The following is a 25,713-nucleotide window of genomic DNA, read 5'->3' as shown; positions in this document are numbered from 1 at the left end:
ACCTAGAAAATTCTCACATGTAGACTCAGATATAATACTTTATTTGAAACATTCTGAACATGAGAAATTCAAATGCAACCTGTATTTTCTTTTGTGGTTGATCGCAGGTTTATATTCTGTACTTAAAATTTGGACATCAGAACTACATTCTACACCATACAACACACACTTTTGATGACAAAGCATCTTTCTGTAGAAATCATTTTACTGGTGTTGACAAATACTGAAAATCATTGCTCCAACCTGTTTTCCATCCAAATGTATTTCTAAGGAAGTTACGTGGTGATCTGTCTTTACGATTCAAGTTTGCAACCAAAGTTCATAATGTAGTGTACATTTCATAGGTAAACAAGAAGTACATGTATGGCAGTTGAGTCTGGACTACTATTATTGTACAGAAATAGCCTTTGAAAAGGCTATATACCACGTTTAGTTTTAACACAATCTGCTAGAGTATGGTCATCAGTTGTATGTATTTGTGTTAGACTAGTTGGTCTAGGTGTGGGGTGTTGGATAGATCTCCCAGAGCGGCCATGGTCGGCTTGCCGTTGAACACACGCTTCGCAACCTGCAACAAGAGCAACAAAGTGTTTAATCAAGTGAAGAACTAATGCATTTTCTTTCCTACATACACATACAAATACACATACTGCATCTAAAGTACCTTTACTTGATTTGCAAACCTTCTACATGCACTCTCAAGTGAACCTATGCAAGAGAACGATTTTTACGATTAGATGAAAGCATACATTATCCTCCTCACTGGTTTTGTAATTTTGTTGCCTTTTAGTGGGAATTACTTCCCCCGTTTTCACACAACCCATACTACAAGATACAGGCAGAAGAGAAAATTCTGCTGGGCTAGTATTGGGTGTACTAGTCATGAGAGGCACTGTACAGCAAGACCTGCAGAGAGCAATGCTCAGTGACTAACAGAAGCCTTAGGAAGTGGAGAAAGCTGTAAACATAGCCCAAGAGAAAAATACAGAACATAAACCTAAGCTGACCTTGACTATTTGGTCAGTGGTGATGGAGTCCACCTGTGCGGCCACCTGGTCAGGGCTGACGTAAGCTGCCGTCTCTACGGCCTGGAGCGCCAGGTCTTCCAGAACGTTAGCCGAGTCTTCCATGGACATCAGAACAGCAGCCTTCAGCTGGCTCCTACACAACCAATCAAGCAATATGTAAGACATCACATGATAACATTTAACATGTTCTACACTAGCAAAAATCAACTATCTTTCTGTTGCTTTTAGACATATCATCTAGACAAATCCTCTATCACAAAAGTCAAGCCACAACAGTATTACCAGGTATCAATGCTTAGCTTTGTATTCAAAGTAATTTTCTTCAGTTTAATAAGGGTGCTATAATTTTATATATAAGTATTAGTTTAGAAACTATCATTCATTGGCATTGAAAAAAATGAAAAAAAGTATTTGACCTGTTTTAACTTTATTTGCTTTTTTTCAGAATGTTAGTTGCTAAGAAGCTGGTTACTCACTTGGCCCTCTGTACGTCAGCTTCCTGAACATCACCCTTAGTGATGGCTCCATACTGACTCACAGCTGCCTTCAGAACCTGAGGGAGGGACAGAAAATGTGGACCTGACTGACAGGTTTCTGCAACTCAGATTTTTTTACAAAGTTCATTTTTTTTGTCATTGAAGAAGCAGTGTGCTGTTCTGTACCTCATTTATGTGTGTATTGTAATCGTGAATGTACATGCTGTAGTTCTATGGATGAAATCCAGGAAGAGTAGATTAGATTTGTTCTAATCAAACATCTAAGGCTGTTTTGGTGAGAACATGCAGTTGAAATCTTTAGTTGAAATGTTGACTCACTGTTCCCATCTGCTCAGCCGGTGCCACAGCCAACAGTCCAAAAAGCCCAGAGTCTGTGTAGTTGGCATTGAAGCACGTAGTCTAGATGTTACAGGGAAGAACAACAGACATGTCAGCTTTGAGATCAGAAAATGTTGCTAAATTCAACAATGAGCAACAGTTTCAGGGCTCAATATACCACCCACATAAGTCTGTTAGTGTATGTCAAATTGGAGTTGTGCAAACAAATGTCCACTCACTGCAAACGGCATCTGTGTGGCCTGAGCCACTCCCCTGTTCAGACGAGACGACGCGGTGTCGCTGCCCCGCTTGATATAGGGCCCGGCTCCCAGCAGTCTCTGCAGCACGGCGAGGGACAGCAGGTCTGTGCTGCTCAGCGATGACCCTTCTGTCACGATGGCCGCTGTGCTGATGGGGCCTGGCACATGTCTCCTGGAGTCAACTGGGGACAGAGACACAAGTTTCATGAAGAGCACCCCCTAACAATTAGAGCTGGAACTGCATAACATCTCATTGTAATGTAACAAAGTAACAGTAACTCAAGCAACTGGATAGGTTTTGAAAAAGGCTTAATGAAGGCACTTAGTTGCTTGACGAACTGTTACCTTGGTACCTTATTACCTGAATGTTTAACTTCATCAATATATCATAGTAATATACTTTGATAAAATGAGGACTCAATGTCAAGAGATTGATTCAAGTTAATCAGGTTGGTATTTCAGCAAAAACAATGTGTATAGGTGTCCCAGTGAGCATAATGACTGCAGCAGCATACTAGCATTTGGTCAGGCAATTTCAAAAACTTCCTGTTTGTAGTCACAAGATGGTTGAATTATGGGAAACAATGACAACCGAAAAGTATGTGAGTCCTTACCTCCTCCCACATACTTGGCAGGTGTTTTGTCTGCAGGCTGACTGGAGTTGACAGAGAACAGGTCCTCTCCAAGCTGTACCAGACTGTCGTGGTCCGTACCTGAAGAACACAAGAAAAACACAAGCAAGAAAAACACTTGTAAGACAAGCAGTGAAGCACTACAAAACATGTGTTGGAAGGTGTGATCTGTTACTTCATGCTGTCCTCATCTATTTGCTCCATTTTTGTCATATTCTCATTTGTGAACAGTTATTATCATGATCCTCCGAATGAATTCTTGGTCCATCATTGCATAATTTTCCCAATATCACAACATTCATATCATAACAATGGTTCCTTCTGGTACACCAATAAATACAAATGAGAAGGCATCTCTTATACTTATAGTTTACACATTTGTCTCTGTAATTTCATCTCTCCTAGCACAAACTAGAAATCAAAGTACAATCACATATATTTTGGAATCAATTTAAAACGGACTTACCAAGTCCCACCAGTGCCATGCCTTGGGAGCTGTAGCACTGCTGCATGAAGGCAGTCAGCTGAAATAATGACATATAATTCTTTATGCCTCAATTGAACAACCAGAAAAATCAAGAAATGCAAAACTCTTTGTAGCTAAGATAAACACCATCATGGTCATTTCAAAGTCACTGCTTCAGTCTAAATATTTGGATGTAGACCGTGTAAATGTAAGATTGGTGCTTTGTTTACTCACCATGCCAGGAGTGTGCTTGCCCAGCATGACTTGTGGTGCATACAGGCTGTTTCCAAGTGAGCCCCTGTAGGCTGCTGCATGGACCATTTCACTCACAACTGTAGATCAAATTGAAGTTAATCATCATTAATTCATACAATGTTGCATCAGCCCAAACTGGCTGTCGATAGTACATGTACATGTACATGTATTTGGCAAAATGACGAGTACCAAGCTTACGATCAAGGATCAAGTCCCTGGAGGATATATACCTTTTCCTCACTTCTCATCAAAGAGGTTTATTAGGTCATTTCTACAAGTAGACAAGTATCAACAATGGCACTGGTGCTTGGTGAAGACCCATGTTGAGGAGAGAACATACCGGTCCCTGGTTGTTTTTCTAGACAAGCCAGCTCCACTGCCATCCTGTTCTCAATAGAGGACACCTCCCAGGGTTTGAAGACTGGAGCGGAGACAATGCTGGCCAGGTAGCCCAGGGTCGACTGCCTGTCAGGGGCAGAGGAAATAGAATGCACAATTAGAAATGTTTCCTCCCACGTTCTTACTACATGTAGTAGGTAGACTTCTTGTCAAACTTTACATGTCAGTGAGACACAATAGTCATGCTTAATGTGGATCCTAATTAAGTCATGGTAAGCACCAAGAAGTACAAAATATAAGATTGGTGGCATGTTGATAAGTGATAACCCAAAAATACTGCATTGTTGCTTACATTTCATCCCTGAGGCAGTCTACTTTATACACCATGTGTTCTCTTGTTCCAGTAGCCCTTTAGATGGAAAAAAAAACAATTAATTTTAGATTAGTTTCATCTGTTTTTCCTATGCACAGGTGCATTCAAATGACAATATTTCTTCACTTTTGTCATTCAAAATTATATATTTGACTGGAAACTTACTCTAAGCTGCCACCCAGCACTTCCACACCTCGGGTTAGACGGAAGGTGGAGAATTCTTTTGTGCTCTGCAAGTGTAAAACAGAAAGTCAGAGTTATGTTGTGGCTTCAAACAAATGCTCGCCTGACTCTAGTCTAGTACCTTTTGAATCCAATGACATAACTACAAGACTTCAAATCATTAATACCCTTTTTTTTACTCTTTCTTGATTGACAAATGCTTGTGGCAGATAAAAGAGTACTGTAGTTTAAAACCTTATCTGTCTGCAAGAACAGTCTGAAAGAAAGCTAATCTCAAAGCCTAGATATTACACTACAGACAAGCAGTCCTTACTAAGTTTGCTGACAGCCTGAGAGCATGGGTGACTCCCACGTTCTGCATGGTCTCATAGCGACTGCCAGCCTTGATGTACAGGGCCACTCTGGACACAGGAGAGTTGTTCTCCAGGGAGGCCACCACCATGCCATTACTCAGCTTACTGATCTGTGGGAACAAGGCAGGTTCATCAGGTTATTTACTGGTACCTTCAATGAGCGAAGAACAGCTTGTATTTCTCATCCAACAAGTGTCAAGATGTGGTTATGGTGCTTGTTGCAAGGCGAGCCAAGATAGCGTAATGACTACTATCCCAAAGCTTAATGCTGAAATTCAAACTTACATTCTCTCTGTGTTGTACTACAAGACTTATACTGGATGCCACTATGACTTTTCCAAATGCCTTGCTCCTGAAAAGTTTTAAGACACTGGTTCTTTAACAGTGAAGAGTGTGCCAGCCTGGTTTAACTCCCTTGAAAGCAGCACTGTACACTTCCTATTACCTTAACATCCTCCTTGGGCAGAGGGGCTGGTGCCCCGGCCTCCTTAACTGCAGCCTGGGTCGACTGCAGTCGTCGCTGTTGTGAGAAACAGGAGCAAAGAGACATCAACATGTGAAAGACATCTCGATATCTCTTTAGTTTAACAGTACAAATGAATCTATTTCCTTGCTCTCTGTTTATCAAACAGTACTGTACACCTTCTTCATGGTCACTGGCAAAATGTCATTGTACACTGTATGTACATACCACACATGTATGCTATGTATGCATTCTCCAGTTACATAAAATTATGTCCTTAACAAATATGTACCCTTTACCTTGACCTGACATGACCCCAATGGCGATTATCCTGACGCCTCCTGTACTCACTGCTTTCATAATCTTCTCATCAATTTTCATGGAACGTTATATTAAATCTTAAGATATGTTAAAATGTCGATCATCCATGATTTGGGAATGAACAAAATTTTTGATAACTAAGTTAGTATAAGCTGCTGAAAGATTTAGCATGGTACTTAGGTAGAAAGACCTGCGTATTAGTACTAATGATCGGACATGCCTGATATTTACCTCCAACGTATAAAAGTTAAAACGATATCAACTGGAAAAGAAAACATCTACCTCCCTTCCAAATATATAATCTATGTAAAAGATAATTTTACTGAAACTAAAGGACTGAAAAAGTGAAGGCCGATGCCTCATGACCTTCGAATCATCGCCCAAAATGAGCTCCTTTCTATGATGCCGCTGGATAGAAATGCATTATGATCAGTTTTCCTACATTCTTACACGTACAGTTTACCATGTGTGAGGAGAAAAGAAGGATTCTATTTGGTCTGGAAGGATAAAACTTACGGAAAGTGGCCGTAACAACCTGGATGCCATGGCTTTGCCGGGACAAAATGGCGGACACTGTCACAAAATTCCCAGGATGCAACATAATTCACAGGTCAAAGGACCTATAGACTATTCCACTTATATGATGATTTGTAGAGAAAATATTCAGTTTATGTGATCATTATGAACACATAAAAATATAGTATGGAGGTTTAACATTCATACTAAACATATTTTATGATGTTAAAATTGTATCTGGTGTTTATTTTTACAAAGTAGTTGAGTTTTTATCGTGACTAAGTTCTTATATCCCTAAAATATTAGTGGCACGTTCTTTACGTAATTTACGCAACTGGGGCGTCCTTTCTCTTTGCAAAGGTCGCGGACAGGTGTTCTCACGTAAGCCATGGCGTTTATCACAAACGTCGCCGCCTCCTTCATGTCCAACCCGGGCCTGCTGGTCCTGGTGGTGGCGCTGATCGCGATAGTCTTCATGGTAACGTCCAACAGAAAGCCTCGCGGGAAGAACCCGTTTGCCGCCGACTGCAGGAGGCCGCCCTCTCCGCTGGTCACCGACCAGGCGGCCAGGGACAGAGTCATCAAAAATGGTGGGTACAGAGTTCACCTGTTGGCGCAGTCAAGTACAATATTCAGTGCACCTTACACTGTACGTTGTGGTGACATTACCTTTTTCCTTCCCACACATGTGCACTTTGTCGGCAACATCAAAAACAAGTCACCAGGTACTAGTAGTAGTCACATTTGTACTTGTAACTATCTGGAGTTTTTTTCACTGCTTCGTACTTGTTTATAGGTTACAGATCAGCCATTGTTTCGTTTTTTAAAGTGGGCATGCACCGCATTGTAGATACATGTGTATTGACATCTCATTACCCTGGGAAAGGGTACCAATTGACCTGGATCAGATGAATATCAGGTGGATATTTAATCATAAAGTAGTTCAGAATTCAACTGCTTGATTGCTCCAGAATTGTTTATCACTAGTCATCTAGAACAATCTGCAACTATTCCCATCTAGGTTTTGTCATCAAGAAAGTTCCGGAGACGCTGGACGCCGTGGTTGTTGGCAGCGGTATCGGAGGGCTCGGCGTGGCAGCCATGATGGCGAAGGCTGGCAAGCGCGTGCTGGTGCTGGAACAGCACGACCAGGCGGGAGGGTGCTGTCACACCTTCATCGAGAAGGGCTTCGAGTTTGACGTTGGTGAGTCTCGTCATCGTGGCAATGAAGATTCTTTGATGATTGCCTTGGCATTACAGGCCAAACTGGATGAAGAAAACAAAATTATTTAGTTAAGTTTAAGTCTTAGTTCCAAGAGTGGTGAATGATCCACTCACTGACTTTCCGGAAGTTGGAAGACTGTGATGACATCAGGAGTGAATCAAAAGTGGTAGGAAGACGGAATCTCCCACCGTCATGATTCAGAGAGGGTTGATGAGCCATGGTGTAAACTGCCTCCTTCACACCCCTCACAAAGGATTAGCCTGCTGTGTATCCAAAATGCAAACCTTGTCCAATTCTGACTTGTCTTTACAGGTGTGCACTACATTGGAGAGATGTGTGGGTCCACGATAAACAAGGTTCTGTTTGACCAGCTGACAGAAGGACAGCTCCAGTGGGAGAAACTGGATGATGCCATGGATGTCGTTGCCCTTGGTGCTGAAAATGTAATTACTTACTTACTTGTAATGTACACAACAATCCCATGTACAATGTTATTGTCTATGGATAAGTAGCATTTGGGGAAATCTGTTCAATCAACACATGTAATTTAAATGCCCATTATGTAACTATGTTATGCATGTATATGAACATGTTTTTATGAAAATGCATGTCTGAAAACTTTGACGTTTTTTAAAAATCAATGTGGTAGTCTTTTCATCTTTTCTTGAGTAGCTTCAAAATTTCTTGTCTTTGCTTGCTTTAGTAGCAATGAAAAGGTTGGATGCTTTTGTAACCAAGTTTCTTGTTTCTAAACAGCCAAGGAAATTTCCCATTGTACAAGGAAATGAAGCCTTTAAGAAGGCTCTTCTGGAGAAGTTTCCAGAGGAAGAGAAAGCCATTGATGGCTTCTTGCTGCTGCTGAAGGTTGGACATCTTCATGCTTATTTCTTAACATTGTACTTCACTTTTTTTGGCAACAGCTGATACAATGTAATAGTATAATAACTTTGCATGAAAGTTCATCTGTGTTGGTATGTGTATATAGTACTGTATTATCTGACATAAACTTTGACCCAACACAAAAAGTTAGCACAGTTTTTTTATGGCACTCTGTTAACTGCTGTGTTTTCCTGTTATTTGCACAGAAAGTAAGAAAGAGCATGTTGGGGTATGTTGGGCTGAGGTCCCTCCCCCAGTGGCTTGCTAGGCTGCTGGTAAAGACAGGTCTGGTGAACTACATGACCAACTACTTCAAGTATGCCAGCAAGTCAGTCAAACAGACACTTGATGAACTCACAGACAACCAGGACCTGAAGGCAGTTTTGTCTTACAGCTTTGGTGACTATGGTGGGTAACATTTTCATGTACACAATATTTAGTAAAAAGATGTTTATATTTTTTGTGAGAAAGGAAGGCTGCACTTGACTAGGAAGTTATTCTTGTTGACTACTGCTATCTGAAAAAGTGACTTTTCCTATCCAAGCATCTAGTCATGCTTGTGTATATCTTATTGTAAACTAATGATGATGATGCTATTTGCAATGCCTTTTATAGGTACTCCTCCCAAAGATGCCCCCTTCACCATGCATGCCACCTTGATCAGCCACTACTACTATAACGGAGGGTACTACCCCATCGGTGGTGCCAGCGAGATCGCCTTCCACATGATCCCTGTCATCGAGAAGGCCGGCGGTGCCGTGCTGGTCAGGGCACCTGTCACTCAGATTCTGATTGACAGCAGTGGTGCTGCATGTGGTATGAATTTGTTCTTATGTAAACTGTTATTTTAGCTGATTGTTGTGTTCATGCTGTTTAATTTTCCTCCATTTTAAGTGAACATTTATTTTGGTTTGTAGTGCTAGAGTAGATTGAGTCAATGAGAGCACATTGGTGCTGTTTCATATTTGAGGAAAAAAGATTTACAGATTATTAAGATCAGCCTAAAAAATACATGTCTGAAAGAAAAAAATTCATTTTCAAGATATGTCACAGCCACCCTTCTGTACTACCTTAATTTTTGTCAGCTTTACTTTTTTTATAGAAGGTTGTTAAGCAGGTCTGCATACTGTTTTTGTATAGTTGTGGTGTTGTAGGTATCTTGATAAGGAGATGTCTGAATTTTCCCTGCAGGTGTGCGTGTACACAAGTCCAGTGGAGACATAGACATCCATGCACCAATAGTCATCTCTGATGCCGGCCTGTACAACACCTACCAGACTCTGCTGCCCAAGGAAGTTGCCGTGAAACATGGTAAAGAATATTACCGTTATTCAATGAAAGCCTATCTGTTCCAGTGATATATAATTCAAATTTGAATTGTTGTAAATAAAAACTCCTTTGTCATCTCAGTAATAATTGCATTATCTAGGTTGCTGTCCATTACTTAAAAATGTAAAAATTCAAGGGCTTTTCCACACTTCATGCTTCATTCACAATATTCTAAATGTACGAAAAATATCTCCAACATATCTGGGTGTTCAAGACATTTATGAGAAATGCCCCCATAGCACAGACAGTCTTAAGGTAATCATAGGAAGTGTTAGAGCTGACATTAACTGTAACTCTGTGTTGCAGGTTTGGATTGTGTGCTGAGCAAGGTTCGGCATGGAGTTGGTGCAGTGAGTCTGTTTGTGGGACTCCGTGGTACTAAGGAGGAGCTGGGACTGAAGGCACAGAACTGCTGGGCTTTCACCCGTGAGTAGCACTGCTGTCAATCATGCAGCATCACTAGTTGTTTTATGTCAGTGATATCAGGATGTTACCATAACAAGCAATCTTACGTACTGTAACAAAGCAATATCTTACATACTCAATGTAATTTAGCCAGCAGGCTGCAATATACGGTTGCAGGAAACCATTCATTCACATCCATCCGTCCATCCATCTAACCATCTATCCATTCATCCATCCATTCATTCATTCAAGTAAAATTGATAGCTGTTAGCATATCTCTCCCCTACAGTCAATGTTTCATTCATATCAGTGCAGTAAGAAAGTTTTATGTACACACATGTCTTACTGATGAAAACCTGAATATTGTTTGACTTTCAGACAATGACCTTGATGCAGGCTTTGAGGAATATGCCAACAGGAGTGCAGAGGATGCTGGGAAGGCTGATGTTCCTCTCCTCTTCATTTCCTTCCCATCATCCAAGGACCCCTCCCATGAGCAGAGATACCCAGGTAACATGACAGTATAACATGGAAAGATTTTTGCTGTCAAGACATGAGTTTATAATAATCTATTCCATGATCCGTGAAAGACCTAGAAAGAACCAATGACTTTACCTGAATTAACTTTTATGGAGACTTATCATTGTATCACACTAGTCTCTACGAGGCCTCAGAAGCACCTGGAAAGAGTAGAAATTGGCCAAGTAGACAGATACCGGTAGCACGCCAGAGGAGTTGGTCTGCAAAAGGACTATTTCCAGCCTCCCAAAATACTCCTTTAGCGACCAACTCTCCAGGCATGTTATCTGTCTATTTGGCCAATTTCTACTCTTTCCAGGTGCTTTTGAGGCTGAAATCACTCCATGAAATTCTTGAATCCTCATCTACCCTCCAGGCAAGTCTACCTGCACGGTGATCACGCTGTGCCCGTACGAGTGGTTTGAGAAGTGGGAGGACGAACGCGTGATGAAGCGAGGACAGGAGTACAAGGACCTGAAGATGTCGGTGGCCGCCAGGATCTGGGACCAGACCTGCAGGCTTTACCCACAGATAAAGGACAGGGTCAGTGTCACAGGCTCCTCCTAATGGTTTCAAGTAGAACTGCAGTTCACAGCCTTTCACATATTTGCTATATCTGGCTCTTCCAGGTTCAATCACCCAGCATTGTGACTGTGATGTCATTTGCAAAGGTTTGTAGATCAGTCAAAACTGCCCAAGAAGACCCTCAGGGGACCAATAAAATCTGGTCTATGTGGACACGTGGTCACTATTCTTAATACTTGCGTCAGTGGGAAAAATTATTTAAGGGCCCACTATAAAAAGTGGTCACAATGGCCAGGTGGTCCTTACGTAGAGGTGGTCATTTGAACACTGTTTGACTGTATACTGTATCGTATTCTTGAATGGCTAGTGATTAGCTGACAGTAAGACACACCATGAGAAGTGATATAGGCAATGATGGAATAAGATTCTTTTTTTTTTCACTCCTTCCAGGTGGAGTATTTTGAGATGGGAACACCTATCACCAACAAGTACTATATTGCGGCCCCCCGTGGGGAGATCTACGGGATTGACCACAACATGGCTCGCTTCTCGGCAGACACGGTCACCCAGCTGCACCCAGAGACACCTGTACCCAACCTGTACCTGACAGGTAAGGCACTGGATCACTCACTGTCCAGGTTATCATCTGTTGTTCCCTGTCTCTCGATGGTTAGGCTTGCTTGTACATGTCACGTGCGAAATTCGGTGCAAGTCTTGGGGTTTGAAGCAAAAGTTTCAATGGCTGGATGCCCTTCCTATTGCCAACTCTCAAGTTTTACAGCTTTCAGAGACTTGCTGGGTAGCTAACTGGATATGCTGTTGTTTTTTGTAACAGTCGTATTTAACAAAAGATCAGCTTTAACTGAATCAGCTTTGAAGCTGTGCCAAGTGTGTGTTTTGTGTCCCACAGACTGGAGACAAGGTTGTTGTTGTTATTTTTCAGGCCAGGACATCTTCTGCTGTGGTCTGGCCGGCGCCCTGTTTGGCAGTATCCTGTCCGCTAACTCTGTCCTGAACCGCAACGTCATGTTTGACCTCATGAACCTCAGGAAGAAGATAGCCAAAACCAAGTAATCCCATCATGCTCTGCACTAGGGGCCAAAACCAAGTAATCCCATCATGCTCTGCACTAGGGTTCAGGTCAGGTTACAACTTTGGGGTCAGGTGCAGTGTTTTCTGACAGCATAGGGGTCAGGTACACTAGGACAACTTTTTGTGACAAGCTGTGTCTTAAGTGCCAAAGACATGACCACAAGAAATTTTTTTAATTCGCTAAATGAGAGTCAAATTTACACTGTTACAGCCTTATTCCATCCATATGCAATGTCAGTGACATTTTTTATTGGCAGAAGTGATACAAAATGACATGTTTTCCTTCTATGGAGGTAAACATGAAAAAAGTCAATTGTCCCATTGCAGATAAATAATCATACAATGGTAGTTTTCATTTGCATTTGCTGTGCTTTTATTTGAGTTTGGAATATATATAGCAATGAACTACATGTACTAGTATATAATGGTGAGAAAAATCTATGAAATCAACAATGAATTATGCTGTTGCCTAAAGAAAGCTTGGTGAGATTGACTTGAAACAGTATGTAATACATGACACAAATACATGTACAATGTATTTGGGTTATTCACAATTATAGGTATCTTGAGATTTCCTACTTTAAAACAAGTACCATGTATCTCTAGTTCCTATGATCATTAAAGCTTGGTGATTTTAAAATTATGAATAACATGATGTGCTGTCAAAAATACCTGCCTCTCAAAGATATTCTTATCATTTTCTACACAACCTAGGCAATAAATTCAATTGCAGAAGTAAGCTGAAAGCACACATTGAAGCAAGCTTTTCATAATTTTTTAAAGAAATCTGATGCAGTCGATTTTAAAAGAACTACCCAGTAGAAAAGTCCAGTCTCTGCAAAATATTACCAAACATACATGCCAGCATGAAGTGTCATCTTTGTTCATTTGCAACATTGGGGGAAAATGAAACTACTCTCCAACACAAAGATTGGGGTGAGTCTGAACTTTTGTCTTGGAAAGTACATGTAGTTAGCATGTTTATGTAGTTCCATAAACATGCTTTTCAGTTCAATAATGCTGCTAGTTTAAATAATATACCCATGTCTGTTGACAGCCCTGTAACATCTGTTTCTTTTATCCACTACAGCCCAGCAGTTCTGGTTCCTATTATAGGTCTAACATTGAGGTATCCACTTGTGTGTTTGCAGAAAAAATAAGACCTCTTCATAGATTCTTTGGAAGACAACATTGTGCTAAAGAAGTACCTTGCAAAAAGATTAGCTTCCTTGAACACAAATTTTCTTTAGTTCCTAATATTATCCTTCCTTTCCTAATGTGTGTCCACAGCAACAATAGATACCTTGCATTGTTGAGACATTTGGCAATTATGGTAGCTTTAAATGAAAGTTTATCTGTGTTGATGATAGAGATCTTAGATGCTAGTTCCATACACAAAGCAAAGCTTCAAGGAAGGATCGAATTAGAAGGTCAAGAGAACTGATCGAAAACTTAACTGCCAGTATCATAGGTATATACTGTTGTTGCCTGGGTAGCATCCTGGTTGGTTTCGTCTGCTTTTATAGTTGCTACGAAACCAACCAGGATGGTACCCAGGCTGTTGTACAAGATCTAGTTTTTTTTCGTTCGCCCGCCCTACGGCGGGCGAACGAAATTGTGTTCGCTTTCCTACATGCTCCTAGGTAGGTACGTTCGTTGGTCCTAATTACGTCATGTTTCTGTTGTCCGAGTCGGGTCATTGTGTCTGCGCTGTCTGCGCTTGGGGTCCCGTATGTACATGAAGCGCTAAAAATTAAAATTGGGCTACTATAAGATAAAATGTCACCACAGCTCTATGTTTGACAAAATTAAACATTTCAAATATAATTTTACGTCAAAATGTCGCCCACGTGAGCCATAAACTGACAAAAGCCACACATTGCTCATCGTTGCATATATTATGTTAATAAGCCAGCAAGATCTGGCAGTGGCAGTACGGCCTATCCCCGCTAGGGTGCGCTTATGCGCATGCAGAGCAAAGCAAGGCCACAGGTTTGTGTGCGTTTGTATTTTTTATCGTGAAAATACTTACGTTTTGAAACGATTTTCAACGATTTGGAGCGTATGATTGTGTTTTAAAGTACTTCATAGAACAACAAAGCTCTGTAATGCTTTCTAGAGATTATGTATGGGAATAATAATAATATTTCGGTGCCTTTGTTTCGGCATGCCGCGAAAGGGGGAGGGGGGCGTGTGACCTTATAAAATACAGTTCTGTCTGCTGCAGCTTGAACGCGCACTTTTGTGAGAAAAGAATTTGGGAAACGATCAACCAGTCTTAACTTCAAACAGTTGTCGGCTTACTCTTAGAGGTCAGGAACGCTGTAGGGGTCATTTGTTGTGTAGTTTGAATATATGTTGCAAGCCAAGCCCTTACAAATACGCTTCCATGCATGGCTGCTTTGATACAGTGTTATTAAAATTATACTACTAGTATGTCAAAGCAGCTATGCATGGAAGCGTTTTTCAGTTATGTTCAGTTGCACACAAACACAAACCAGTTTGATGAAGGCAGCATGATGTAATTAAGCAAAACAGAATTTAATGTATTAAAAAAATTGAATTACTGATTTTTTTTCTTTCAGTGACTACCGTTGTTTGCTAACTCGTGACTACTGTACATGTTCTTGCACTGCACTACATTTCTCACACTCCCTTTGAAGCAGACTGTACCTTATATAGTCATTTTGTTTTCAGTTGATAGACGGTATAGTTACCCTTATCATGTTTACTTTACAAGCTAAAACATAAGGTCATTTTCATGTACACAAATGTACCTTATATAGTCATTTTGTTTTCAGTTGATAGACGGTATAGTTACCCTTATCATGTTTACTTTACAAGCTAAAACATAAGGTCATTTCCATGTACCTTATCAAGGACATTATATAGCTACCTATATAATGTCTTGACCTTATATAGTCATTTTGTTTCCAGTTCATATGACGGTATACTAGTAGTTCACTCATCGTGTTTATATTTACAAGCTAAAAACACAACGTCATTTACATGTACCTTATCAAGGACATTATATAGCTACCTATATAATGTCCTTGACCTTATATAGTCATTTTGTTTCCAGTTCATATGATGGTATACTAGTAGTTCACTCATCGTGTTTATATTTACAAGCTAAAAACACAAGGTCATTTCCATGTACCTTATCAAGGACATTATATAGCTACCTATATAATGTCCTTGACCTTACAGTTATTTTGTTTCCAATTCATATGACGGTATACTAGCAGTTTAATCATCGTGTTTATATTTACTAGCTAAAAACACAAGGTCATTTCCATGTACCTTATCAAGGACGTTATATAGCTACCTATGTAATGTCCTTGACCTTATATAGTCATTTTGTTTCCAGTTCATATGACGGTATACCAGTAGTTACCCTCATCATATTTATATTTACAAGCTAAAAACACAAGGTCATTTTCATGTACCTTATCAAGAACATTATATAGCTACCTATATAATGTCGTTGACCTTATGCAACGTGAGTCATTTTGTTTCCAGTTCATATGAGGTATGGTTACCCTCATGTTTACTTTACAAGCTAAAACACAAGGTCATTCCCATGTACCTTATATACTAGTAGTCATTTTGTTTCCAGTTCATATGAGGTATGGTTACCCTCATGTTTACTTTACAAGCTAAAACACAAGGTCATTCCCATGTACCTTATATACTAGTAGTCATTTTGTTTCCAGTTCATATGAGGTATGGTTACCCTCATGTTTACTTTACAAGCTAAAACACAAGGTCATTTCCATGTACCTTATATACTAGTAGTCATTTTGTTTCCAGTTCATATGAGGTATGGTTACCCTCATGTTTACTTTACAAGCTAAAACATAAGGTCATTTCCATGTACCTTATATACTAGTACATTGTAGTCATTTTGTTTCCAGTTCATATGAGGTATGGACCCTCATGTTTACTTTACAAGCTAAAAGATAAGGTCATTTCCATGTACATGTACCTTATATACTAGTAGTCATTTTGTTTCCAGTTCATATGACGGTATACTAGTAGTTACCCTCATCATGTTTATATTTACAAGCTAACGACAAAAGACAAGAATAAAGAAAATTGTTGTACAACCCAAATGTGTGAGTCTCTGTATCACTGCGATGTACATTTTCAATTGCTTATAATACCTAGAAATTTAGCGTCAGCAACTCACAAACCAAGGAAAACACACATTACTCCTTTGTGTATATATCATACTAGTCAGCCAAAATCACAGTTGCTTGCAGTAACGCCCTTCCTCCCTAGGGAACATTATATTAATCTTTACAGTGTCCAGCACAAATTGCTCTTCTCAAAAAACAGAAGAGTCGTACACAAAACAAACTTTCCTACAGACTACACGGGCGAACGACAGCTTTTTCAAAAGCACTTGTTTTCACAGTTTTTGCAAAATGCATGCATAGTCCCACATTGTATGCAGTGTTGAAGATAGCAGCCAAACTGTAAGTAGGTAGCTTGTAATACTACAGTCTCCTGTAGTATACAACTGCACAGTTGAGGAGATAGCAGCCAAACTGTAAGTAGTGGGGATTGTGAGTACTATCATCAGATGACAGTCTCCCGGTGTATAGACGCCATGCTGCTCCCACTGGAGCTCATCTCACTGGAGGTGTATGCTGACGACTCCTCCACAGCCATGGTCTCTCCTGTCAGAGAGTCTGGGTATAGGGAGGGAGGGAGGGAGGTTATTTAGGGTGATTTATACAATATCTAACCTGTGCATTCAAACAAGCATACCTGCTATCTCAAATTACACTAATGGAGATAGCATTCTTTTGAATTGATGGAAGAGACATGGATTTACTGTTCTGCCTTTTGCACCAAAGTGTTTTGTGAGAGAAAAGACATCTTGCATTTGGCAGTTAGTAGAACATTCATCGATCAGTGACTTTTTTTGAAAGGTAGCAAACACGTACTAGGCATAAAAAATTCGGAGGTAGGTGTTTGCTACCTTTCAAAAACTGTCACCAATCAATGAATGTACTAACTGTTAATATATATGTGACCGATGAACCTCTTCAAAGACATCTTGCATTTGTTTGCAATTGTTAGCCCAGGCATTGACTTTTTGTCCACAGTTTTTTTCTTCCAATCATAAGACAAAACAAATGGTGCCTTGAGAAGAAATTGCCTCTAGGAAGCTGCAAATATCTCTGTTGAGGGTGGAAGTTACAGGCTGAGAGAAAAGACTCACCAACAGAGATGCCGTGCTCCATGGCACGTGGAGTCTTGTCACGCCTCCTGGTGTAACGTATGAATACTGCAATGGCGAGCACCAGGACTACACCACAGGCCACCCCGATCGCAATCAGCTGCCACTGGAACAGTTCACCAGTGCCCTCGGCCCCTTTTATTTCCTTCCCAAAGGGCAGGGTAATTGTAGTACTGGCACTGACTGTGGAGTAGGAAGAACATGGTCCACACATTGTTTATTTTCATTCTACTACTAGTATTTCTAGATGTATAATCCACTGACTACATTGCCATAGGTATTCAATCCTAATGTAGCTGTCAAGTCTCCTTTGTCCTGCAATAAATGTAAATTTAGAGGATGAAAGAGACTTGGCAGCAATAACAGGTTTGCATTCCAGGCTAACAACTGAGCTGTCAGACAGTCTGGATATACCATATGATCCACTACTTAACTGTGAGACATGAAGTGGTGGACAGAGCAGCATGCAAACATACATCTAGCAGTCATCTTTTAATTCAAGAGTAATGGGAGGGAAAGTTGCTTCTGGAATGCATGTATATTGCACAGTATTACGGTAAACTGTTTTCAAAGATAGGATTATTCTCATAAAGAAAATGTGGAGTAAGGAGATAAAGAGCAGTGTAGACTGTTTTTAGGGGGAACTTGAGTAACTTTGCCTTCCTTGTCTCGGTTGTTGTAGGTGAATACTATTAGTACTATTCAGGACGCAGGATTCTTGCCACAGTTGCATTTAATCTGAGTACCTGATGAAAAATCTGGAACAGATGTTGTTGGTACCGCTGAAAACAAAAACAAAATAGGTTGTAGCCCTGGGTTGTAGGTGGAAAAAAGCCTTGAAAAATAAGTCCCCCTGCGACTTTCACTTAAACTGCAGCTGCTTTCTTCGCTATAGATTTCGTTCAGTCCTATTCAGGGAACAGAGATGCCCTGGCGAATGTTTTCGGGAGTATTTTCTGTGTTTATGTAATGGTATCAAGTCAAAGTAAACGGTTAAGTCGGACTTTCATGCTTGCGTTAGGTTGCTCTGAAAATAAGAGAACGTGCCATAATCGATCTTTACCTCATAGACGTCATTGACTTCCCACTCAACTAAGATGTTTATTTTTACAGACGCTGGTATCTTGGCAACCTTGTCGCCTTTCCGATACTACGCACTTTGTACGCACGTAGTTTGCATAAGCTTGACTTCTATTCTGATACCACACGCCCCTGCAACTTTGTTCTTTTCAAATGTGTTGTATCGCCACGAATACCATTGAAAGCAGGGCACTTCCTCTTGTATTTTCGCGTCATGACGTCTTTGTGGAGATAGTGACTCGTTGGGCATTAAACCCACCGCACCAGCAAATCCTAAAATCGCACCGTTTCGTAATGTACATACTCAACTGATCAGCGAAAAGTAGCAGTCGAAAAAGGTATTTTCTCCCAACATCTAGTTGGGGGTACGCCGTATGGCCTGAGGGAATTTTACCCTTGAACGTGGTGCGGAGCGGACCATAAACAATCATGGGGAGGGGAGGGGCGTATAAAAAAGGGAATTCGAAATACATGTACTATTCTGACTGGAGGTTATACTAAGTAGCACAGGATACATATTTTCTCTCCCATACATTCATACAATCATGGACCTCCGATATTTTCTCCCACCACCACCGATGCTTAGTTCTTTACCAATCAACACAACGCTTTACGTTAGTCGCTACAAGCGTAGATCGTTACCATGTTATGAAGTGCACACACGTGTAATGCGAGACAATTGTAAGACAAGTTTTACAAAGACAGGCGTTTACAGTACACGTAATATATATATAATTACGGTTACTGTTTTTGCTTTGCAAATTGTTATTACCATCATCTATATGTTACATCATATATACTCACACCAGTGGATATCCCAACCGATGAACAAAAGAACGTAAGAACGCGAGAAAAAAGTAGGTTGAACTTACGGCAGTCTCCACAGTGGGGGTTATGTGCGAACTTGACACAGGTGGCACAGTCTCGACAGCCAAGATTAGGGTCGAACCCTTGACCGGGATCACAGTGGAGGCTCATCTTATTAAGGACGGCTAGTTTAGCGGCTTTACTCGCAGTGAGTGACCGCAGAATGGCAGTGTGCACACGGAAGAACCACAGAGTGGCTAGGATAAAGTCATTGGCGTGATTTCACCGTCACTTTCCTTCCGGCGGTAACAGAGTCAGTAAAGGAAACACAAGGAAAACGTGCCGGTATTGCTGTTATGACTCACCGCGGTAATAATAACGACTTCCGAGAAATGTGCTGCGAATGCGCGGCTCGGGACTGAAGGCGTTCCTGTGAATGTAGAGTGGGATCCGGGAACAATCAGGGAGGTTCTGTCAATAAAAGCTAAGTTCCTCTTCTCGCATATTAGTTCTGTATTTCACCGTTTAGTCTCTACGGGCTCCCCACAGGACTGACTGGTAGACTGACCTATTAACCAAATGCTTTGAATGGTTATCTTGAATGGTTACCAAAGTGATTAGCTAATGCCATAGGGATAGCTCCGAACCCATGAAGAAAGTTGTTTAGTCTAATCGCGCCAGTTTCTACAAATCAACCTGCCTGAAAGGGGCCTGCTGATATAGGCTATTCTGCTTCAGGCGATGACGTGTAAATAGAACTCCGCAGTGCGTGGGCTGTATCACTATCAGTGTATGGTCGTCAAGATTTTTGTGACACCCACACACACCAAGACCAACAGCCCATACGAAAATAAAAGCTATGATAACAAGCTAGCTTCCAAGGCCACTCAAGCCTGAACTCCAATTGCAACATGACATGACCGCCAGTGAACTCTGTACCCTGTTCCAGGTACAAGGCCACCGCCTCCGTACCAATCATTACAGGTCATGTCAATGATCCGTGCAGCTTATAACAAGTCACGTTTCATGAGAGGCAGAAATCGAGATAGAACCTTAAATTAGTAGAAGTAGAACTTTATGTTAGTGCATGGTTTTATACCATTCTTCAATACATTCTGTACTCATATCATTGCCTTTGTCATGTTAATTATGGCATGGACCTGAAATAAGAACTAAAACAAATTAAACGCCCCCTTCCCTACCATTGTTGGGACGTCGTGACCGAAACTAGCGCAAGTAAGCTCACTTTCGATTGGAGTCATTATGGGAAAGTCCGGCAATACTGAAATTTTGCTGGGAGTGTTTGCCAACAAACATGGCCATTGTCGACATGTCATGTCAGAGAGTAAACATAGTAAACATACCTGGTTCCTGGGAACATTTGAACGTTTTGTTTCTCTCAAGATCTGTTCATGTGGAAGAATCTGTACAGTAACTGTGCGTGTGTGCAAATGTCATGTAACATGCGCACAAAATACAAAATGTACGTAGTTTGAACAGTAGCTGTACCGTACAAACGTCTTGAATACATTGGACTCGTTTCTTTGTGAAGTGATGCAGAGTTTTGCTTGGATGTTTGGGGAAGAAGTTTCAATACGTTTTTGCAGGTCGGAAAAATACAGTTTATGCCCCGCATTTGTACATCCGGCATATCAGACACATCAAGGAAACGAAGTGAGTGAACTGCAGAATTTGTTGGGGATGTTAAGAAAAGTCCCATTCTGGAAATGCTTTGTTGTTTTTTTTTTTTTGTAAAACCTTTTCCATTTCCTGCAGAGTCAGAATCACGGGACCGGCCTGTTGTAGCTGTGCACGTCCCCGTCAGGAAATAAACGCCGACGGAACAGTTCAGTGACCTTTGGTATGACGCTCGGCAAGCCGGGTTATGTTCGGGGAACTACCTCAGCTCTAATCTTGACCCAGAACTGTCTCGCGCGTGCGTTCTGTTGTCTACTTCTCTCATGTTCCCCTCTTTCTTCTCGCTTTTGAGAGCTGCAAATGGCTTGATACCTTTCCTTAGAGAGCAAGGAAACATTAAACTAAGAAGAATCAAGAAAAGTGCGTCCACATCAAGTGACTTTCGCTGAACCAGGCTGCCGAGGGGATTCCCCGGGGATTTCCTTCTCAACCCGGAAGTAATGATTTGCGTACACTGGGCACACATGCGCAGCCGGGTGACTCAACAAAAGTTCAAATTTTAAGCTAATTGATACGCAATGCATCTTGTACAAACACTGCTCTGTCTTAATTAAGTTACATGCTTAATCGTTTAATTAACAAAGTTAATCGTCTTTATGGATAAACTCATTAAAAGTCTTCAATACAGTACGCAATAAAAGTAACTGTGTAACGCACAGGTCTTCCTGATATAAACAACGCTAGAGCAACTAGTGAAATAACATGACAGAGACGACGTTTAGAATGTTTACTTTTACTTTTCACTATAGAATGCAGAATATACAAAAGTGGCAAAAGCCTGCTATAACACACAGTGAATTTATATCAATTCAACTTTTCCGAATTACGGGGACACAGCTGGAAAAGTATTACGGGACCTTGTTACGGGACCATGATTTCCCTCTCGTGTTGTATAATGCTATGCTATAATTTCACCTTGACATCGTGCATCAAAACTACTATTTACAAAGGCACGGTCGGTGTTAGCACCTGACGTGGAAGGAGAATATTTTGTTCGTGTTCGTCAACAAGTAAGCGTCGTTACCGTCCATGCAGTCGCTACTAACTTTCAATTTTGTCAGGACTCTCCTTTAGTAGCAATCTCACGAATCGGTAGGTGTGACTCTCTATATTCACGTCACTTTTAAGTACTGCACAGTGCCGAGAACTTCCACAAATCCTAACCGAAGACATACGGGTAACAATATGGCAACAAAGAATTGATATGGCAGCATCTAAGAGGCACTTAAACCAAGGAGGTTATATCTCCTTGCTTGAACATCATATGACAGACGTTTTTCACAGACCTTGAAAAAACAGATTTGCATACCCTGTTATTGGAGACTACCGGCATGTAACGTTTATGGAAACGTTGCCTATAGACAGGGTTCGTTCTACCTTGAACAAAACAACATGCAAGCGAAGCACCTGTTATGCATTGCAGTGGTAAACTTGAGCTCTAACATGCTTACAGGCTATAGTATTCTGCTCTTAGCAGGTTTTCTAATGCCTTCTGAAAAAACGGAGTTGCACAACGAACGATGTTAGATTGCTGAGGTGGTGAATTGGGGAAGGTGCCACCAAAATACTGATCCGATACTTGATTTCGGGGAGAAATGGCAGAAACCAGCATGCCAAGGGGAAGGCACTGTAAGATTTTTATCCTTTCCTTCAGACCACTCGTGCTTTCCAAAATATCGGACACCTCCCCTCCGATTCACCCCCAAAACAGACACAATTTAGGTGAAGGTGTGGGGAGAATGAGAAATGGACGTTCCCTCCGCGGTCTCCCGGATGGGCAGGTAGTCATCCTCCACCGGCTCAGGGCCCGCCAGGGGTCGCTGCTCAACTTCAGCCGGCTCTGGGAACGCAAAATGAAACAGATTTGCCCATCAAAAAGAAATTTTTCAAAAACACATGTGCCAGATTTGGGGATAATAGAATTCCAAAAGTTTTGGAATTAAAACTAGAACCTCTTGTAAAATTCATTACCGAATTTTCCTGATTTGTTCTAGAGTGACAGGTAAAGTGCTCACCGTGTGTCTGTGTATTTGCGTGGTTGACCACGTATTTGGGTTTGGTCAGGAGGTCGTCTTGTTCCTGTACAGGGGCCTCTGCATTGTGGTCAGGATGAGGAAGGGCGTGTTTTCTCCTGTACCACCACAGGGCGGCTAACACTAGCAGCACCACCACCACTAACACAGCAACAACGGACAGACCCGCAACTATCGCCACGGTCGGGCTGCCTGTAAAAAAACCTCACAACATATCATTGGACAGCATGTCATAATTCTACAGTATATAATACATTTCAGGCAAGAAAGTTTACATTTGAAAATGTAGATTTGAGTCTACTACTGTATTGCAGCGTAGTGTAGACAACCATTACGATATATTTCCTTATAAAATCCAGGCTATTAATTATTCTGTATCAATGACTTCTAGGAGCATGTAGAAATCAGATGAATAGTCAGCCATACAGACAGACGTATTAAAATGTCACACAGGGCCCGAACGGTAACTATGTAAACATTGAACAGAAGAAAACAAACATGGCCATTGTTTGGAGAAAAAAATCAGCGCCGCTCACTCAAACAGTAGTACAATCAGATTATAAGAAAAATAGGACAAAAGGCACCTTGAATATCATTACGTTATAGCCTTTTCTTGAAAAATTATACGTTTAGTTATTGACTGTGGGCCGGTGCGCATTCATTGCAATATTGAACGGCCCAATGAATTACGTCAGACGGTCAGTAAAAGAAAAGAAGAAAACCGAGAGCATAGAAATCCTATTCAGCACAGAGACCAGTATACCGGAAATCTTGTGTCTCCGGCCCAACCCTCAGTTCAAATAGACAAAAAAATGAACCACATTTTCAGTGAACGCTGAAATACAAAATAACAGGGGTCCTGATCCTGTCGATGTTTTCAGCTTCCCCGTTTTGTGTGTTCTTGTTCGTGTTCAGACTTAATAAGATAATCAAGAAGAGAATATTCAATAGAACGGCTCTCGACCATTTAAGTGTTTGGGCGAGACGGGGCACGCGCCTCTAAGAATACTCTACTCCGAGAAATACTAGTATGTAATCGTCTGCCTATCCCCTGATCTTTCGCGGATGTGAGCAGAGTTGTTGGCCTCTGAGCTCATCGCCACTTTTGTTGCCGCCGTGGTAGCCTGAGACGGGACAATTTATAATCCGCCTGCCCACCCACACTGAGACCAGCTTTTCCACAGTAACGTTTACTTTACTTTAGGAACCAATCATAGAATATGTTCGGTATATATTTGACAAGTAAAACTTTTATCAGTCGTTCTGGTTGCTATTTAACAACTACATTTTATTGAACTTGAAAGTATAGTCATAAATTTAAAAGAAAATATTTTGCCACACCAGAAATTTAACAAGAGACTATGGTAGTAAAAAAAGTATTTATTTAGAAGCGATTCTCGTTCTTCTCGCTCGTTCTTTGTCAGAGAAATTCTGTTGAAGTTTTTTGTGCGCTTAGCTGGCAAAATCCTCATTGACCTTAGGAGGTGGGAGGGCGGGGCGCATGTCTGAAATTGCCTCCGTTTGACGGCATGGCACTGTTTTAGCCATGAGAAAACGTCCCGTACCAAGCCGGCCTGAGGGCGCTAGATCTGTCCTGTACGCTGACTTTGTCAGAAAAAAAGCAACCCCAACAAATTTACTCGGAGCCACATACAGTCTACTCTAATTTCTGCTCTATCGTCTGCAAATGTCGCCAACTGACAATACAGGTAGTTACGCCCTCCCACGTCTACCTGGCCGCCGCCACGAACAAATCAGCAAATCAACGCGTCTGGAGGACTCAAATTAAAGCAAAAGCTCAAATTGCTCAATAATCATCATCAAAACGATAAAAGTCTTCACCAAGTATAAAATCAATTTTTCCGATAATCATGTTTGGAAATATGCCATAACGTCACGTTTTGTAGTACGTGTATTTTGATTTTTAAATTACATAAAGCACGGCATGTTGGAAAACATGTTTGAAAACAAACTCCACATCTAATTAAAATCTAGCCATATCGATAGGGCCAGATAGTCAGCTATAGAAATTCAACGAGGTTTGGAAACATCATGATTGGGAAATTAATTACATGGAAATTTACCGAAGGTCCATAAACTAAGGTCATAATAACTTGAAAATTTCTGTATAACATGGACAAGAGGAACTCATTGATCTTTAAGATGTTTGAAAGTTTGAAAGAGTTAAAACTATTTTTCCGATCATATATAAAATCTTAGCCCTACTTAGATCTACTGATACTTGATCATACTTGTTTAGCCTGTGAGCGGCCCTGTAGGTGTATGACACGTATACATTTCGTTCCAAAAATGGGAAAAAGGGAAAGTATCACAAACTTTAAGCGTCGCAGTTCCTCCAGTGTGACAAAAATAAGTTGCGTTTCCAAATCAACAGATAGGAGCACATGGAGTCCGTACAGTTTTGTTAGAAATATCGATCTGGGACTGCGGCAAGCCTCAGCCTAAGGTGGGAGGGCGCGCGAGGACGCGGGAGAGAGGGGACTTACCCGAGTTCGGGGGGTCCTGGGAGGTTGGGCATTGCTCCAGACACTCGGGGGTTTCCGGATACTTAAGGCACAGTTCACAGCTGTGGATCTTCCCATTAGAATCTACAAAAGTCGCCATCTGAATCACTCTACAAGTAATAGAACCGGTACAAGTCTAAACTGAGCGATGAGTCAGCGTCTAGCGCGGTGGAACCACGTGGAGCGGAGATTTGGGAGCAAGTGCGGACTTGCCCCCATCGCTTGGGCGCGGGTCGTCATGGCGGCCATTCATAAAGTCCCACCATTGGTAGACATGCAGCCTGCTGACCCGGGACCGCCCATTCATCATAATGACTATAGTAGCTTTGTTGTTTTGACGT

General features: G+C 41.2%; 3 protein-coding genes across 3 annotated transcripts; 1 reads left to right on the top strand and 2 right to left on the bottom strand.

Annotated features, from left to right (window-relative positions):
* Positions 1–20: 20 nt before the first annotated feature.
* On the bottom strand, positions 21–6,090 carry LOC109482879 (cytochrome b-c1 complex subunit 2, mitochondrial-like). The gene is made up of 14 exons (XM_019785759.1): positions 6,005–6,090; positions 5,150–5,224; positions 4,665–4,814; positions 4,334–4,398; positions 4,148–4,204; positions 3,797–3,921; positions 3,436–3,533; positions 3,202–3,259; positions 2,718–2,816; positions 2,083–2,285; positions 1,844–1,924; positions 1,505–1,581; positions 1,008–1,161; positions 21–568 (listed from the first exon to the last, which is right to left on the bottom strand). Exons 1-14 carry the CDS (start codon positions 6,032–6,034, stop codon positions 482–484), a joined length of 1,359 nt encoding a protein of 452 aa, XP_019641318.1. The 5' UTR covers positions 6,035–6,090; the 3' UTR covers positions 21–481.
* Positions 6,091–6,324: 234 nt separating this feature from the next.
* LOC109482734 (putative all-trans-retinol 13,14-reductase) lies at positions 6,325–12,618 on the top strand. The gene is made up of 12 exons (XM_019785561.1): positions 6,325–6,594; positions 7,026–7,208; positions 7,542–7,672; positions 7,986–8,093; positions 8,315–8,516; positions 8,724–8,924; positions 9,300–9,419; positions 9,744–9,863; positions 10,221–10,352; positions 10,738–10,904; positions 11,337–11,496; positions 11,830–12,618. Exons 1-12 carry the CDS (start codon positions 6,393–6,395, stop codon positions 11,958–11,960), a joined length of 1,857 nt encoding a protein of 618 aa, XP_019641120.1. The 5' UTR covers positions 6,325–6,392; the 3' UTR covers positions 11,961–12,618.
* A 3,771-nt stretch (positions 12,619–16,389) lies between these two features.
* Positions 16,390–25,612, bottom strand: LOC109483179. The gene is made up of 6 exons (XM_019786167.1): positions 25,551–25,612; positions 25,355–25,482; positions 22,830–23,039; positions 19,182–19,259; positions 17,212–17,412; positions 16,390–16,675 (listed from the first exon to the last, which is right to left on the bottom strand). The coding sequence occupies exons 1-6, from the start codon at positions 25,610–25,612 to the stop codon at positions 16,563–16,565; spliced, it is 792 nt and encodes a 263-aa protein (XP_019641726.1). The 3' UTR covers positions 16,390–16,562.
* Positions 25,613–25,713: the final 101 nt, after the last annotated feature.

The sequence above is a fragment of the Branchiostoma belcheri genome, unplaced genomic scaffold (genome assembly GCF_001625305.1).
Source record: "Branchiostoma belcheri isolate BF01 breed outbred unplaced genomic scaffold, Haploidv18h27 scaffold11, whole genome shotgun sequence".
In the NCBI taxonomy this organism is placed as follows: Eukaryota; Metazoa; Chordata; class Leptocardii; order Amphioxiformes; family Branchiostomatidae; genus Branchiostoma; species Branchiostoma belcheri.
This window is presented reverse-complemented; position numbering and strand designations above follow the sequence as displayed.